This window comes from Anomalospiza imberbis, chromosome 20, assembly GCF_031753505.1.
Source record: "Anomalospiza imberbis isolate Cuckoo-Finch-1a 21T00152 chromosome 20, ASM3175350v1, whole genome shotgun sequence".
Classification (NCBI taxonomy): Eukaryota; Metazoa; Chordata; class Aves; order Passeriformes; family Viduidae; genus Anomalospiza; species Anomalospiza imberbis.
In genome coordinates this window covers 7,205,441-7,224,419 of record NC_089700.1, presented here as the reverse complement: position 1 = coordinate 7,224,419, position 18,979 = coordinate 7,205,441, and the positions used below count along the sequence as shown (strand labels likewise).

Sequence of the window (18,979 nt, the reverse complement as noted above, 5' to 3'; positions counted from 1 at the left end):
ATGTTTCATTTCCATCAATGTTCTCTTTAATTGCAGCACATTGCTCAAAATAAAACCAATCTGTAGAATTCTGAAATGGCAGGACTACACACCCACACCGAAACCTTTCCTGGATAATTGCATTTACTTTCTGAATAGACAGTTTTCAAAGAGGTACAAGTCCTCAGAGCCATTTTTAGGTAAAAACATGCAAAAAGGTGCTGATAAAACCTTCATAAATAGCATCCATTTCCCTGCAATGCAAAAAATTTGGAAAAACACTGTTTAGCAGAAGCAGGGCCAGGACAAAAAGAAACCCAAAATGTCAGAAGCACTTTAAAGAGAATGACGAATTAGCAAAATTCTGAATGCCACCTGATGCCACAAAGGAAATCCATCAAAGTCACACAAAAAGCAGCTCCAACACCCAACTTCTCTGTGAGTTCTGTTCACATGTCAGCCTTTTGCAACAATCTACCCTACTGGCTTTGTCTCCAAACTACAGTGAGCAAAGCCAAGTACCTGCAGCATTCAGGAGCACAAATGAAGAATTAAAAAAGAAGCTAAGAAGTAAAGCAAGAGAAAGCCTGCAGACTGCTGAGGCTTTTTCATGCCAAGAAAAAATACAGTGAGGAAAACCTGCTTTTTTTGCCCCCCTTTTCCCCAACAGTGGATTTGAGGTACTGCATAAAGCACACTGGAGTGTTCTATAGCACAGAACACAGAGGGAAGAACAAAAGGTATTTTTTAGCTAATGCACAGCAGCTCTGTCGGGATTAATTACAATCACTGGAATGACTGAGTTTACAAATTAAAACTCTTGACAAGTCGCTGGTCATCCAGTGTCACTTGGTGGAGTAACCTTTTATGATGAGAACTCCAAGGCTGGCTTGGAAAGTCACCTGGGGAACACTCTGAGGCACTGCAGACAGGCAGTAAAGCCAGGGCTGCCAGCTCAGTACACCCCACAGCACTGCCAGCTCAAAGGTGTTTGAGCATCATTAACCATAACCATGTACAGCAGGTGAGACAGATCATCATCACAGTGCACAGCCCCTTTTAATACCACATGGACAACAGAAAGGACAAGCAAGCCAACCTTCAGAAGCTCCTCTGATGTAGGCCTGTCTTGAGGAATTTTCTGGAGGCAAGAATCTACGAAGTTTCGAAAATAATCAGACCTGTGTCAAGGAGAGGAAAAAAAAATCCAACCAAGTTAACGACCCAGTTTAATTCATTAAGGAGTCAAGATCCTCACATCTGGATGCTTGTCTATGGGTCAGTAAACCATAATTAGGAAGTTTTTAACTTCAGAAATTAGTTTACTGTATTTGCTGTTTTCAAAAGACAATTGTTGAGACTGGGAGGCACAAAATGTTACTACTGTGCTTTATTCTTCTGAAGTTTATGCAACAGACACTTGCTACACACAAGCTGTGTCTTCATCTTGCGAAGTAATACTTCAGCAAAACAGGATTTAGAAATTGACAGTGTGGTTTGTGATTAAAAAAACACTAAACCACACAGTTTTGGCTAGCTAGGGAGCTTCAAAAGTTTATTGACCCATGAACAGAATTTTTTACAGGATCTTAAGTTCTTCCAGCAGCCTGTCCTTTTCCTACTACAGTGAAGAGTCTCAAACATATATTTAGTAATTGGTCAATTTTGTGTACGAAATGTATAGTGAATCTAATGAGAACCTTCCAGCTCACATCCTACCAACAGGACTCCAGCCATTTCAAGAACTCAGCATGACAAAGCACTCCATTTACAGCGATCCCCTACAACATTCCTCCCTCAGCAATACTCACCATTCATTAGACTGTAGTGTAGGGGATTCATTCTGCGCTATGTGATATAAGGCACTCATTGCGTTCATGTTAAACAAAGGAGGCTTCCTTTCCGCTGCACACAAGAGAAAAGAAGTTTTTATATAGGGAGATAGTCTTATGTTGTTGCTCTTTTTTTTTTTCCAGTTTACATCCCTTTAAAAAGAAAACCACATCAGCAAAATCTCCACTGCCTGAACATGGAACCCCAAACCAACCCTACCCTGCAATCAGACAGATATGTTGGCATACATCCTGTGCCATTGCAGAAGATGAAAGCCCTTTGAAGATCAAATGCCTTGTCCTCTCAAGCTTTTAAATTACGTGGTTTATCATAGTTGACTTCTCTGACTCATTGTAATGTACTAAAATAGGAGTAAGTTAACAGTAAGCTCTATACTGGGTGTTTAGCCACTAAGCATTCTTGGCTTCATACACCCCCCCTCTGTTTTTTTTAATCTACAGTTGCTAAAAAGCTAAGAAATATTTATTTCTAGCAGGACAGCAGTGATGAAGAAAAAGCTGGTTACAAGAACCATCAAATCACACTTAACTGACTAAGCACATGGGCAGGAAGTCAGCAACAGGCCAACTCTTTATACTATTTTGAGAGTTGCCTTCTCTCTTTGGCTCTTCTCTCTTTCAAGCTTGTATTACTCTTATAGACTGACACAGCATGAAAGCTTAATGAGGAAGGAGATGATCTCACTGTAACAACAAAATTGAAGCTTCATCAGAATGTTTATGGGGCAAACTTTATAAAGCTCAGCCTCACCATAGACATTCCAGAGAAGCTGGTCAGGCCACGAGGACGTTCCTACACTACTGAAAATGCAACAGAAAACTTTCCTTCCTCAAAAAAAAAATAAACAAGAAAAAAACAATGCTACTTTTCTTAGTCTGCTTCTCAGTTCTGAGTGGAATAGTGGTACTGAACTATGGATCAGAGATCGTGGCTCACTCAGGGCTATGGCAGGATGGACTAAGCCCTACAAATTCCTCAGAATGGGTAAACTGAAGACTTAAGTCTTCCTCAAATTCAGCACTTAGCTTCACAATTAGCTGCCGCTATCAAGGATCAACAGATTATTCATTAAACTATTTTATCTGACTGTTCTCTCTACCTTTTTTTTCTTTTAGCTCACAGGAATAAAATAGAAGTCTTCTGGAAACCCTGAAACCGAGCCCTCAGTAAGACCACTTCTAAGACTAAGTGATAATTTGAGAAGACTACCAGACATCTCATTTCCCTGCTGTCTTCCCATGCTTACTCAAAGCAACACAAATGAGGCAGGCACACGGACCCAGCCTACACTGCTCTGCTGTCCTGACCTAGTCTCACCTCCCACCACGCCAGCAGCCGTAGACGAAGCCCAACACGCTTCATCCTGCAAGAACGCAGCGTGCAGGACTCCCGGGGGTGTGGTGGCCATGAGCTCACTGCATTCTTGGAGCCCTGCAGCCAGCCAAGTCTCCTTACTCCACTCAGAGCAGGATTCTGTCATGACAGTCACACCCCTTCAACTTGCTTTATATTGGCAACCAAAAAAAAAAAAAAAAAATCTGCTCTGAAGAAAGAATCTATTTCGCGTCCTGGAAGAAAATGAAGTTGACAGTTTGGAATGCCAGACAGCATTTTTAGCTAAACTGTGCAGTTCACATGGATTAGTGTGTTCCTGAGAGCTCTCACTGCCTGGCAGGGCTGCTCCTCCATGGAGGCTGGGTTGGAGCACGAGCAATCAGATCTGACAAGGATGGGAGGACAGCCTCAGGTGCATGGGAGCAGTGGTGTGCATGGTGTGCTTCAGCCAGGGAGTTTTTGTTCCAAGAAAACACGACGTGTTAAATTTAAACAGAATGCCATACTAACAGTGTCCCTTTAAACTCACATCCTGCTTTAAAGGGTCTGTTCTAATGGCAATGACATCACTTCTTAGGGCTTTGAGTTTCAGGTTACCACTTCAAAATTGGATTATTTCTTATCTTCTTGTTTAAAGAAAAAAAAAATCCATTCAGAAGTGACAACACACACTGAATACAGCTCTGAAGTTGTCAACTTCTCCAGAACTTCATCACTGCAGAATTTGTTAATGTATGTTAAATTTTCACAGAAACAATATTAACTTATAGCACTAAATGTATCTCCACTTTGGTACCTTTAATGGTTCACTTCTAAAGCTGCTCAGCAATTGACTGTTTTTCAGCTCAGAAATTAACTGCCTCTCCCACAGAATGTGAACACCCTTAGTGATATCACTTGGCCACTCTCTTTGTCTATATAACTCTTTTTCTTCAGGTAATGAAAACACTAGTTCTATAAACATCAAACTGGAGACTTGGTCTGGAATTCTAGAAAGCACATTTCACTCTTTTCTCTAAAACTCAGGGCCCTGCGAAACCAGGACAAGAAAGAGCACAAATCTGCACTGTGATTCAACTGAATAAGTTCCAGGTATTAAATAACTACATTAACTACTTTTTATTTTTTTTTCAAAGGAAATAACTTACCTAACTCAATACAGGTAATTCCAAGAGACCAAACATCTACTTTGCCATCATACTGCCCTTCATCCATGGCTAAAATCACTTCTGGGGCCATCCTAAGAAAAGAAATTGGTGCTCAAAATAGACAATGGAACACATTATCTTCATCAGTATGAAACAGACTGTTTCCCTGATTTCAGCTACCATAAACAATTAATTCCCCAAGCTATGAGGCATGACCATGGGATACTGGGAACAAAGACCAGGCACCCACACTAGTGCAGGCCTGAAGAGACTGTGTGATGTTCTCCTGTGCTTTGTCCAGCTTTCCACTTATGAGTTTCACCACCTTCTCTCACCCTCCCACATTTCCAATAGTTTAGCTGGCTGACCAACTGTGGTGAAATAATTATAACATGCAGTTGAGTAAACACCACAGATTAGGTGTAAGAGATCAAAAGCATACAAGGGATCTGCAAAGGGGTTGGTTCAGTGAACCTGGCCTTTCCTATGAAAGAAAAAACACTTCAGTTATTTCAACAACCAGACACGATGAGAATACATGAATTGTTTAAACCACTGGGGGGAGTGATTAAAATATATTACAGATGATTCAATCCCACCTCTACCACTTTAGGTCAGTCTAAGCAGAACAGCAAAATATTCTTATTACTTTTTGTGAACTACAAACAGAGGGATACACAATTTCTTGGAGCCCGGAGCCTACTTACTATTGAAACTTTTTTTCCCAACAAAGTACATTTTATCACCACCACAACTGCAAGATTACAAAGCTAGCTCCAATAAGCCCAAGTATAATAAATAGCCAATACATGATCCTTTCACTTCACAAAGGCAGAAGTAAGTAAAACTCTTGGCTTACCAATATGGCGTCCCCACAAATGAGTTGGCAGGAGATGCTATGGAAGCAGACCCAAAGTCAGCAAGTTTCACCTGTCCTGGCTCTGTCAGCAGGATGTTCCCTGCCTTGATATCTCTGGTGATAGAATACAAGTGTCAGTATTACTCCTCTCCAAAGAAGAAAACTCCCTGTTGGACAGACTATGAAACACACCAGTATTCACAAGTTCAAGCTACAAAATATTCTCACATTTCCTCCAAACACAAACTCTTTAACCATTAGGTTAACTGCTTAAAGCGGCCCTTGATTTTGGATTCTTTTGTCTTACGTGTTAGTCTTAATGTCTGTCTTAAAAATGAACTTTAAATGGCACAACAGGATAAGCTTCACATACAGTTCAGCAAAACCTTCTGAATCAATTACATCCTTTATCAAAGTTTTTTTTAAATGACTTAATAATGTAACTATTCAAATTCTTCATCCTACTAAAATGTAGAAGCTACTTTAAACACAAAGAACATTTGCATCCCAAACTTACTGTGTGCTTCTCAACACATGTGTTTGTGTAAAACTAATTTTTCAAGAATTAGTGCTCTCCCTGCCCCAGCACCCTTTGGCCTTGCAGTTCCTACAAACTCTCTGGGTGTACTTGCTATTCACTGCTTCAAGGACAAGCAGCACTGAAAAGTTTAGCAGATTTGAAGGAATTCTGTAGAAATTATGAACACCAGCTGTAAGAGACAGTTCATGTACAGATACAGAGCTTGCTAGTGTTTTGACTACTATAAATCACTTGTGTGGGAGCATATGGATACTGTGAAAAGAAAAATCTCTGCTTACAATGTTGAATTTGGGATGGACAGGATACAGCCAACAAAACACATGACATGTAAGTGTGTGTGAGACAGCAAAAGTGTAACTACTTACCTATGGATCATATTGTGAGAATGCAAGTATGCTAATCCCTGGAGAGCACCATGGGTAATTGCTGCTATTTCCACTTCTTGCAATGGCTTTTTATGAACTTAGGGAAAGAATTTATGTGAAAGTCAATATTACAGAAAACAATACAGTTTGCAGCATGCAAGCCAGTACTGTTAACAATGTAAACAGAAACAGCAGAAGTTCATTTTCACTAGGTTCAGTATGAGAAACAAATGTAAAAATAGTTCACAGAGTACATTCTATAATCTGATGTAATCTTCTAACTGTAAACCAGCAGCTATTTACTACCAAAGAGACCACTCTCCAACCATAAACTACATTCCTGTCAGTTATGTGACCATTCTCCCAAGTAACTCCTCGAGACTCAATATCCAGTTTTCCATTAATGAAGTGAAACCCCAAACCCCAGAAATCTACAGCAATTCACACACAATTAAATTGCAGCAACACAAATAAGATTCTGGCAGCTCAGCTTTTGGTCCTGAAATGCTTCTGGCAAGGAAAGGAACAACTTACTGGCCACACACATCTCTTCAAAGACAGCTCACTATAAGAAGCCTGATAGAAAAATGACCATTTAATGAAAGACCTCATCAAGCACAACCCTAGCACTGCTGTAGTGCTATTCTAGTCAACAGGCCTACAGTTGTTAGTAAGCCTTAGGATCAACAGCAAGGGTTTTCAGAAGTAAATCTTGAACTGTCATGTCAGGAGAAGCTGAAACTCAGAAGCAAACAAATAGCTGACTGGCAACTTGAAAATTATATGAACCACAGAGAAACTAAGCACCTGGGAAAGCCAATATTCTACAGAAAAGCCTCTACAGCTATGCAAGAATTTGATAAACTGTACCTATTCATACACACTCTGGCCCCAAACAAAACTATAAATTCAAGGAAAATTCTGTGATGTTGTAACCCCCTAGTTCAGTACTCTACTTCTGACTTTTCATCAAATAAATGTGTGTGACTCACCTTCTAGTAAGTCTGATGCTGATCCTAAACAATATTCCATAACAAGCTGTTATAGGAAGAAATCAAAGTCGTTAGAAAACCTGCAATTGTAAATATATGTTTTCTAGACTTGTATGGAGAAATCTAGAACTAATTCCTGGAGCACACAGTGCAGGCTGCCATAACAAAGCAAGTACTGCTTGTACCATAAAATCCATCCCAGCACTGTCACACTGACCCCTCCCACAAGTACAGCTCTAACTGGAATTAAGCATAACCCTCCTGTGTAAGATACCAAGCAACACCACTTGTAAGGAAGGCCAAAGCACATTCATAACCAGTTAGGTATTGTATTACATATCGTATTTTATATGCACATACTTAACAGGAATGTTAAACTGCACTTAACAAGCTTATCAGAGTATTAAAGGGCTATTTAGGGATTTACTTAAGATTCTGTCCCAGTCAGATTTCAAAAAGAGAAACTAAAACTTTGCCCTACAGATTTATTGAAGCTAATTCACAAAACTACTTACAACTTAAACTATTAGTTCAATAATATGATTTCTTTAGTATATTGCACCACAAAACTTTATTAGTGATGGGTGTACATTATTTCAAACACTCAGTTTATCAAGTTAAATACACTAGAACAGCAACATTTAATCTAAGCAAAAGGGAAAATTTCCTTAAATCTTGGTTCCAGAAAGTACATTCAGTTTGCTGAGCATGTGTAAGGCCCTTGGCTAAGCTCATCTCAGTCTGTACAGCACCAGTGCTCAGGTGCCTCCCAAAATCCAGCTGGAGAGATTCCAAAGCACCTTTAACCAAGGCAAGAGAAGTGCAGAGCGGCAGATGCTTACCCATGCTGTATGCTCCCGCAGATAGCAGCCTTTGTATTCTATACTGTTAGGGTGTTTTATTCTTTGGAGGAACTTGACTTCCTTAATAATATCCTGCCATTTCTGTAGGGAATAAAAGGAACAGAAAGACTTTTTAGAACTGTGACCTTTTTGTTGTTGTTGTTATTATGTTATTTAATTATTTTAAGAGGCAAAACTATCTCAAGGTTCAAATCAAAATAAGTTTGTATCAACACTATGATATTCACTGCTTAACTCCTCAGCAGACCTACAAAATAAGTTGCTGATCAGTTAGGCTGTATGCAAGGATCTCTCATCAATGTAATTCTTTATATTTATATGTGTGCATAGGATATACTGGTAAACACTTAATATCTGAGCAAGTCCTCAAAAAAGAAGTGATCCTCTACTAAGGGATACCAATTGTGTTGTCAAATCAAATACACACCCCAATCTGAAAGAGATGTGGGTGATAAGTGTCCTTCAGCAGGATCAGCTGCCTCTCTCAACTCTTGTTACTATAAAGACCCATCCCTGCTAGTCACTATATTACACTGGATGAGGCTCCCTTTATCAGCTGCCAACTATCTGACTACATTCTTGGTAACGTTTCTCTATTACTAGTTTAATCTTTACAAGGGCCAGTTTAAAAGGAGTTACCTACTAGATGAAGGAATGGTTCTGCTGGAGAAAAAATACAAACAGATAAAACAGAGCCATGTTTATAATAAGGGGAATTCTGTTAGTGCAACTTTAAAGCACAGAAGAAGCCAAAATGTCAAGTTCCAGTGTGTGCTTAGACACTGACACTGCTGCACCAACAATACTGCACATCCATATCTCCTCAGGCAAGAAAGGCAAAAGTCTGAGAGTGCAACAGCAAAACTAAAACCACAGAAAGTACCTTCAATACCAAATGCAGTAGCTGAAACCATTTAAGTATGCAGCCATCCACATAAGAGTGTTGACACTGCAGATGTTTTTGAGCCAGAGTATCAGTTCTGAAGCTAACCAGGGGGAGAGGAACCCAACACCAAAAGGCTCAAAAGCTGTTTTCCAGGTCCTGTTAATCTCTCAGCACACTCTTCCTCACGTGTTGGTATGTGGGTAGTATTCGCAGAGGGACAGAGGGCCCATCTACCCTAAGGCTTTGGAAATCATGTGCCAAACCTCAATAACAATTTTAGGGTTAGAGAAACACAGGAAACCAGAGAACACAGAAGCCCACAACTGAGGCAACTGATTGACTACATTAAGCATTTCTCAACACCAGAATTGCTATAGAATGACACAGTGCAGCTATAACATAAACTCTCTCACTGATACTGGAGTGACTTAGTTGTCTTTTACCTTCAGTCTCAAAGGCCTTGAGGTACTAAGCAATAAAAGCCAAACCAAGAAAGCACCATGTTAAATTTCTACACTGGGAAGAGAGAAGTGATGTATTAGTCAAGAAGTATTCATGATTTCCTGCATAAAAAAACCTCCAAGATCACATTAAGAGCACAGTACTACGTTTTTCAAAGGTTTTAAACCTATTTTTAGTGTAACATATGACCTTATTTGAGAGAATAATTGTTCCCACCAATGATAAAATCTTATTATGAAACCAAATGATACCAGAATGCCCTTATCAATTTTCTTTACATAGGCTCAATCATAACTCCAGTGAACTTCTGAACAAAACAAATAAATATGGATGTAAAATAGAAAGTGTTTTAATCCTGGTCTTATTACTTTCTTCAAAATAAAGAAACATACGCATTGAAGACAAACAAAAGCTATTTCTGAAGCATGCACAGTTTGTTTCATTCATGTGAATAGAGTATTTATAGCTCACAGTAATTAAAACAGTAGGACAAGTAGCAAGTACAAATTATTCTTTCATCAGCACACAGTTAAACAAGTCACCGCAGCGACAAAACAGAAACAGGCATAACAAATTTAACTCTGAAGCTAGAATTCAGGACTGCTGGAGAGACACTGCCACCTCTACCTCCTACAAAGACACACACACGCGCACAGAGGAAGGAATAGTTCAGCTCCTTGGAGTGCAGATGATCAATACACAAAAGGCAGGCACAGAAAGCAATGAGCTGTTAGTTGAACTCATCAGAGCAAGACTGCTGTTAGATTGGAATATAGAGAATGGAGGGAGGGAACCATAAATGCTTTGCACAATATGCTTATGAGAAATACTTCTGCTGAAAAATCATGCCATGATTTGATAGATGTTATTTACCAGAAATAATATCAAATTAGCTGCTTGTGTCATCTTGGGCTTTTCAAGAATCTGTATTAGCACTTCAACGCTTCACAAGTATAAAATCAACTCTCTCTGCTAAGCATGGTAGGGAAAGGAGACACACCTGGGGTGGCCATGAAAACACTTAATGTCTAAATCTCAGAGGCCCACTTCTACAGACCCTTCAGCAAAGACTGCCTTAATCCCTGGCTCTGGCAATTCTTCTGGAATTATGCTGCTGTTCAGATTTTCACACTCATTCATTCACCACTCTTTGGCCTTTGTTTCAGCTGCTCATGAGCACAGTCATTCCAAGGGATGTGTTCTGCCTCACTTGGTACAAGCAAGGCTCCCTCAGAAGCTCTCACTACTGCACCCATTCCTATCACTCCTTTGTCCAGGAAGCATCAAGGTTTTTCGGAAAGGTATTTAAAATGGAACATTTAAGGGCAGTAAGACACCAACATACAAACCCATCGTTTTAAATTTTTTTTTCTGGCTACACATTTTTGTCGTCCCAAAAAGAGCCCATTGTATCTGAAAGAAGAGAGTTCTACCCCTCTTTTTTCACAAGCAGATTACACAGAAATACACTGAACAGTAAACTGATTTATTTTGTTTACACAGTACTCTTACTCACCTTTACAGTTATAGAAAATATTTCTCCTGCAGGAACCCAAGCTAACTAAAATCATCCCATATAGTAATTATTTGTAATGATCAAGGTTTAATATACACCATGTTCTACATACCTCATTGGACTGCTTCCCACTATATGACATTTTCTTGATGGCCACCACTTCATTGGTGCGCACATCACGTGCCTGTAACAGGAAAACACAATCCATCAGGATGTGGACAATCCTTCAGGCCCCAGCTTTCCATAAGATGCAAACAACACACATTCATAAAATAATCTCTATTCTTAGTTAACTTTTGCAGAGCATTAAACTAAAATATCTTCCAAGAGATGTGGCTGCTGCAAGAATTAGAAATTTCTTTCCATAGTGAAAGATCACCCTCCTGTCTGGGAGACAAGGTGTGACATTTTTCCACGTTCAGCATCTACCAAGTCTCTGCAGGAGTCAAGCATTGTGACTTAAACTAAAAATCACAGCTAATAAAAGCAGCTCTGATTCAAGTAGAAGGGATTTTCCCTAAATCAACTTCTCTCCCTGCCCAGGTCCAGTCCACATAAAACACAAGCAAGGCTCAGCCACCTAGTTCCACTCAAAACATATGGAAAGATGTCCCATAAAGCACTGGAGATAGTCACCGGTGTCTGGAGAAGGTTTCTCCCCAGTGCTCCCAAAAATTAGTTTTTGTGTCTTAACGGAAGGCAGATGATACAGAGAGACATGGCAGCAATCCAAGTGACCCATCTTCAGATGAGACTTCTCAGTTTCATAGTATTGTTATTTACAGTGCACCATAAATGTACATAGTTTTTCACACTTCAAAGGCAAACTTCCTGACTTCAGACAGCAACAATGCAAGGCAAGGACTAGACAAGAAGCTTTGTTTAACTCAGCGCCAAAGCAAGGGCTCATTCTCCACAGCAGGAGAAGAGACAGTACCTTGCAGGAAGAATGGCTCCAGTTAAGACTCCAGATTTCCTCTGTTAGAGATTTCAGCAGCACAGGAGGGTGGTGGAGGAAAAGCCCTCTGAGTCTCTCTGATAATAATAATCAACTTGGACATGAAGCCAAATGATATAAATCAGAATAATGTGCACCACAGCATTCACAGATGACTGATGAAAACGCTGATTTTTAATATATTTATACTATCAAGCACAGCCTACCAGAACATGGATTAATGAAGTACTAGGGCTCTGCCTTTTGTAAAAAGGTTTTAATTCTGCTGTTCATTAAAGAGATTCCCAGAATTCCCTGTCAGTCATTATTTCAACTGGCTATGATAAGCTTGAACCAATACTCTTTTTATTTTCTTTCTGTTTGAGGGGATCCTCTCACTGATTGTACCTGTAAAGTTGAGTGGGGGAGTGACTCACTTTGTTGTTTGAGACAAAAAAAGTTAGAATAAAATTCTGACTGCTAGATCCTTACTGACTAGAGACAATCTCTGAAACATTCAACTGTGTGAAGAACTGCCAATAAAGCAGGGAAGCAAAATACTACAGTAAAGCAGAAGGAACCCAGCTCTAACAAAAGAGAGTGGGTTATTCTTCTGCTCCATCTGCAGTGCTCCAGTGTAGTAGGTTTCCTGTGTCAAGCAAAAGCTATTATTACACTGCAGAGCAGGGAGTAGGGTAAGGATAATACCAAAAATGATTCAGAGTTGCCAGACTTGCAGTTTCTAAGAATCTAAAACCATAAGGTGAAACAGCAAAATTCATATCAATTACAAAAGAAAAAAAAAATAAAAGGAACTTTCTGCTATGAAGGATGCAACAGAAACAAAGACAGGAGTAAGATCAATATATATCACCCACTGGTGGGATCACTGCGAAAGGGAAAGAAGATGGGTATGACTAACAGTGAAACATTAAACTCTGTTTTAAATAAGGTAGGGGAGATTTCAGGATTATATGGATTTTCTGTTGGGTAATTATCCCCACATCTATTTATCAACCACATTTTTGGTGCAGGCTGTATGCCATGAAAGCTGCCTGGAGAGAGGATGCTTTGCATCAGAAAACCCAAGCAAACAACACCTGACAGTGTGCTGAACACCTACAGTCCTAGAGAGGGAGAACTGTCCTGGCTGACACCCCAGAAATATTAAAATCACAGAGTTTCATTTGCTTTTTTAAGTTTCCCTGTGATTTTGGATAATTGAAAAACAGTTCCTAGACAAAAGCCAGAAGGATGTGCAAGGCCAGCTCCCTTTAATCATCCAAATGAGCAAGGCTTGTTTTATGGCAGACATGTATGCACATATATCCTGCTTTCCTCCAAAATCTCCACAAAAACGATCAACATCTGGTGACCAGAGTAGCTTCAGCATTGATACAGGCAAAGTATGCACAAAGAAAAAGTGGAGTATGACACTGGCTTCAGTAATATAATTTAAAGCAGTTATTAACTTTAATCCAATATTATATTAATTAGAGAAAGTTTAATTGTTTGCAGTAGCAGAATCAACATTTTGTTAAGAAAGTTAAGAAGTTTTAATTCTAGCTTTACAGAGGAATATAGTGCCCAAGAGATAGACTCCCCTATGTTTTAGTTCTTCATGCCTAGTTAATTCACATTAAATTTCCCTCTCCATGTTGTCTCTCTGATCTTTTGGGCTTCTGTTTGAAGGATGGGGCACATTGCATGGAACAGTTTCAGATGCAACATCTCACAACCATTAGTAGTAAAAAAGACACAACACAAAACTTACAGGTTTAAACTTACTACCCCAGAAACAGTAATAGAGTGTCTTTATCAGAAACCCTCTCTGGACAAAAATGAAGTCCCTACATGGGCTGGGGTTGTGTGATGCACTGCTTAGACTTGTCTTTATGCAAGTGCCAAATCAGAGGTACTTTCTGACAAAGAAGCACAATCCAAATGCCAGCAAGTAATTGCACTCTATAGTGAGTAAATACCGATCTATAATGAACTGGTGATTTAAAATGGTGCGGGAAAAGAGAAAGAATGGCTAGAAATTAATGGCCTCTGAGTTGCAATTGCTTTGGAGATGAAGCTGGTAATGGGCCATCAGCCCTTACCACAAGGACAAAGTTCAGGCAGGCTACAAATACCCCATGGCAGCTTCCTGCTGGTGTTTGGGAATGCTGTTTGCTTCCAGCTCACAGGCTATCTGCAGCTGCATTGTGGGTTTCCATATCTGTGTGGTCCATGCATGCCTCTGAAAGACAGTGTTTCCAAAAAACTTCCATAATATTTCTTCAATAATATTTCCACATAGCAGAAAGACAGATTTGTCATCTCCCTCCCTTGATATTCACTCTTTAACCAAAGTGAATAAATGAGGTGAATTTAAGGCCACAGGTGAGTATTGTTTCGTTCGAAAACGGTTCCTCCCCCAGATCTGTTCCCAGACAGTGGTAGCTCATAGTTTTAGGCAGGGAACAAAATTAAGAAGCTTTTCCTAATTAGTTCATCTGTGCTGCATTAAATTTGTGCTGGAAGGTTCCCAACATGGTCTGCTGCAATTATTAACACTGAATAGGCATCTCATAAAATAGTGACACAAATGGCTTTCTGAAGGAAAATTGGCAGGTTTGGCCACACCTCCTATAATTATAAACGTGAAAAGGTTTTCTGAGGAAAGTGTTTTTTAATGAAGGCCCCACAATATTTGGTTAACACACAGCAAGCTGCACTGAGGTTGCCATGAAGATCCCGTTCATGTCAAGTAAGTATTATGCAGAGGGATACTGGGATTCTTGCCTGCAGTAGGAATGGATGTGACAGGACAAATGACAACAGAAGCACCAACACTCAGGTGTCAAACATAAAGAATGGCTTTAAGGGAGCCTCGGGGTATGCACAAAGGGGAAGAGAACTCCATTTCTCTTAAGGAACAAGAGGTGATAAGGAGATGATCAGACCAAGAGAAGTGCACTGCCAGTCAGAATTGATGGAGCAGAAGTCCATGTTTTAATTTGCACATAAATCCCTGCTTGCAACATAGTGATGCACCTAAAGGGCAAGGACCAAGTTTCTAGGGTTTTTTTTTGTATGCAAACACCTTGTAGAGACTGCAAGTTTGTGAAAGGATTGAGACCATACAGACACACAAGATAACATCTCTGCCCCAAACACCACGCAAAAAAGTCATAGTAGTTTCTTTTCCTCATTATGCTCAAAAAAGCCTATACCTACAGTTTAAAAAGAAACACAGCTAAAATTCACAAGTCAGGGTACTACTTACAAAATAAACTGCTCCGAAGCTTCCATGGCCAATCTCTCGGAGATCTGTGAAGAGCTTTTCTGGATCTTCTTTGAAGAAGAGCTCTGCAATTTCAGGATCCTTCAGGCTGCCCGCTCGGCTGGTTGATGGCATCCTGCTGGGCAGTCAGCCGACCGACTATCTGGGTTTAAAGTGCTGCTTCAACCCTTGGCTCATCTGTATGAATGGAGCCTCTTCAGCATGGATTACTGCAAGAAAAAGATTGCAATCCTTCACTGATTATCCTCTGCTCAAAGAGCCTGAAACAAGCCTGAGCAAAGCAGCTTCCCCTTCCTCCAGAGCAAGCAGCCCTAGTGTGTGAAGCAACACACCCTGAGTGCTGGGATAATGTCACAGCCCCACTGTGACACCAGTCAAGCACTTCATCTAGGACAGAAACCAAAATCAAAACACAAAACGAGGCGCATTCCATGCTCCAACATCTGCTCGATCACCTGCAGAGCAGTCAGAGAATCTCTGACCTACAGCGACAACCAGTTCATCACCAATGAGTGCACATTACCGTGACACCTTCCCTCTGAAGAGTTACACCCACTGTGTCCTAAAAAACTGTTTGGATTTCGTGATGTCTACCACAAAGAGCCTGCTCTTCAGGGATTCACGTGCAACCCCTTTCTTCAGAGAAACAGCATCCAGAACAGGAGATACCCGATGGATGCTCCTCCTTCTGCTCCGCTTCAGCAGAGGCAAACAGACATTTAAATTGTGGTTGGCACATGGGACAATGGACAAGGGGCCATTGGCAAACACTTTCTTCAGAGGAACTTGCAACTTCAGACACAACTGGGAATGTATAAAATTCTTTCTGTCTGCACCATGAGATCAGTTTCATTTACTACAAGCTTTGTGTCTTGGAATTTATCCAAAATAAAAGTATACTGTTGAGTTGTGCTAAAATCTTACTGTATGATTAGAACAGGTGATGCCAAAAAAACACTACAAATAAAAAGCCCTTTTCTTTTCCTCTTAAAGGGAGGAATTAGGGTTTCCTATCAAATCCCTGTAAATTATCACTCATAAAAACAATTCTGTCACTGGCAAACAGTTAATCACACATCTCGATTCTTTCCAAAAAAATCTGTCTGGCCAAGACTTGCACTTTTTTAATTTCTATTTTGTATCTCAAATTTGTTTTTTAAAGAAGTCTGAGGTTTATTTCCATTATGAAGATGTGAAAGACAACAAACGTGAGTTTAAACAACACATCAGAAGGCCCTGTCCATTTCTCCTCCCTTTCTGGACACTATGAACTCCACCTTTCTCCAAGCCTCTAGACCATCAATGAATCATTTGTTTTCCAGTCCCGGCAGAGCAATTCCTGCAAGGATGGAAAAAGACATATTCCTGCATGTTTGTGCTGAGTGGTTCTCTTTGGAGAGTTGCAGCATGTGGAAGCGCCACAGCCTGCCTGCTCCTTGGTAGAGACCTCCCAGCATTGCTGCAGATCCTGGCTGTGTTTCACAGCCAAGATGTACCTGGCTGTAAACTCCACAGGAGTCTCCAGTTTTTCTGAGGAAGACATGCATGGGAGAGAGAAAGCACAGAAAGGAAGCAAAATCCAGCATTTTCCTCCAAGCAGTCAGCATTCAAAGAGATTTATAATGCAACCCAGAACGTGTTTCCGTGATAGCCTGCTCTCAGGGGAAAAAGCTGACACTGAAATCCCAGAGGTGGACCAAGTAGAAGAACATATACACACAAACAGAAAATATGCAGCTGCTCACAACCCTGCCACACTGCACTGCTGAGCACTCGCACATTTCCTATCGATGCAGGATCACTGCAGGAGCCTTGGAACAACCAGCATCTGCACACAGCTGCCAGTGAGGCCGAGTGGGACGCACAGGAATGGGACTGAGATATCCCCACCTTCCCTTGCATAACACCGCAACTAATACTGTGTGGGAAGGGAAATAATTAGCTCTAGCTCAGCCCATACCTGAAGCACACTACATTTATGAAAGCTGGAGGAAAAGTGGGGTTTTTGTTATTTTTCCTTCTTTTTCGTGTATCAACAATATTCCACTTGATTCCAGCTCTAGCGAGCACATAACACTGAAAGACAACTGTTTCACATTTACAGCCCCCAACAAAACAATAGACAAAAAGCATGTCAGAAAAGCAAGAGAAAGGAGCTGGGGGAAGGGAGCTGATAACCAGAGCACACTCAGTATTATTGAAGGAATGTTTCTTGGATCGACGGTAATGATGTCATGTTCCATCTTTTAAGAAGCATCAGATTCTTACAAAAAGGACATTGTTGTTCAAAAGCAACTGCTGCAATCCCAGAATGCCCTTTTCCCTACATCTGTTAGTCAGAGGGGCTAGGCTTGGATAAACCTGCTAACATGGCCAAAAGTCACATGTCCCCGAGAGCGAGCGTGCGTGTGAGAGCCAGCGCGAGGGGAAAACCCTGCGCTCGCAGCTGAGATGGATTACAGCCTTCTCCCCCTCCCCACCGACGCCCATGCCAAACCAGCCACCAGACTCGCTCTTGGCGTCCTTTCTGAGCATGCCTCTGAAATGTCATCAACAGGAATATTTCTTCCTGCAGCTGAAACTCCTACCAGGCCCACTGACAACACACACAGGCGTGGGACGGGACAGAGCAGAACTCCTCACCTACTGTGATACACCTTAAAATACACTTTTTTCCCCTTTATTCTTGAGAACATCAAGAAAGATTTCATTATCTTTATCCTTGGAAATAATTGCTGCTTTGAAATGCATGAGAAAAAAACCAATTAAGTATTAAAATCTATTTAACAGAATAGTCGCAAAGGTGTACATGACACTGTGCTTATCATTTGATCTCCTCATATGGAGCAGTAAAATGCATTAATGTAAATTCCATCCATAAGAAAGCTTTACACAGTCTCGCTTAATGAAGTGCTCCAATTTTTATGGATGCTACAATATTAAATTCCTTCTTCTTTTTACCCAGACAACAGGCACTGCCTGCCAAAGCCCAGCAGTGCCAGCAGCAGAACTCTGCCTCCTGCCTTGCAGTAATGACACCTGAATGCTGTGGGGAAATGGAAAGCGGGAGAAGTGGCACGCAAAGCAGCCATTGCATTATTTTAAGTGTATTAAAAATACAGGCGAGACTTAGGATTAAAACAAAAAAATCAACCCTACAACTAAACTGCACTGAAAATTAAATCACACACCAGCAGGCAGCTGGTTTTCTAAAGTACAGTCAAGTTGCACTTGGGTATTTTACATTCTTCCACCAGTGCAGTGTATTCACCACAGGGTTTTTGGATTGGTGCAGCTATACTGTTAAATACAGTTGTTCCCAGTGGATGGGGCTGATCATCTCACTCTAGATCAGATCAGGTGGCTGGATCCTGGCTCCAGCCAAGGGACAGGCACTGCATAAAGGATACAGCACCCTCCGACTTTGTGTGACTACCTACAGGCCACCTTGCCGGCTGCTAAAATTAGAAAAAATAAACCCACATTTTTCCCTAGGTGTCACTCATACAAAAAGAGAATATTGCCTGCATAAACACAACTACCAGGACTTCACTCTTAACCAAGAAGGTGGTGTAGGAACATGAGAAAGATTCAAAGTAAACCAGGGAATGACCAAGGCACAGGACTGACCCAGCTCTATTTCCACACAGTAGTCTGAACTCACTACATTTAGTGGCTACCATTACTGGTGTAAATGACACTGACTACAGGCCAAAATGTTTTATCAAATTACTTTCATCTGAACAACTATCAGTTAGCAGAAACCGCATGCACACATCCACAAAAGTCTATGAATCGATAAGATGCTACATCCCTGTAATCATGGCTATATTAAAAGGTGCACACACACCCCTTGAACCTCTGACACAAGAAAGCTGAAGATGAGGACGGGATAAGACCTGTTCTCTGCCATGTCATCTCAAGCTCAAGTTAAGACCCACCCCTGTGAC

General features: G+C 40.7%; 1 protein-coding gene across 1 annotated transcript in view; it reads right to left on the bottom strand.

Moving 5' to 3' along the window:
• The window catches only part of TAOK1 (TAO kinase 1), a 69,766-nt gene that overhangs the window by 25,278 nt on the left and 25,509 nt on the right, over positions 1 to 18,979 (bottom strand). Inside the window, exons 2-10 of the mRNA XM_068210492.1 lie at positions 15,012 to 15,238; positions 10,913 to 10,984; positions 7,916 to 8,017; positions 7,074 to 7,119; positions 6,082 to 6,178; positions 5,176 to 5,289; positions 4,317 to 4,408; positions 1,791 to 1,884; positions 1,079 to 1,160 (exon numbers count right to left, since the gene is read on the bottom strand). Of these exons, the coding sequence (XP_068066593.1) occupies positions 1,079 to 1,160; positions 1,791 to 1,884; positions 4,317 to 4,408; positions 5,176 to 5,289; positions 6,082 to 6,178; positions 7,074 to 7,119; positions 7,916 to 8,017; positions 10,913 to 10,984; positions 15,012 to 15,143 (831 nt within the window). The 5' untranslated portion in view covers positions 15,144 to 15,238. The remainder of the gene's footprint in view (positions 1 to 1,078; positions 1,161 to 1,790; positions 1,885 to 4,316; positions 4,409 to 5,175; positions 5,290 to 6,081; positions 6,179 to 7,073; positions 7,120 to 7,915; positions 8,018 to 10,912; positions 10,985 to 15,011; positions 15,239 to 18,979) is intronic.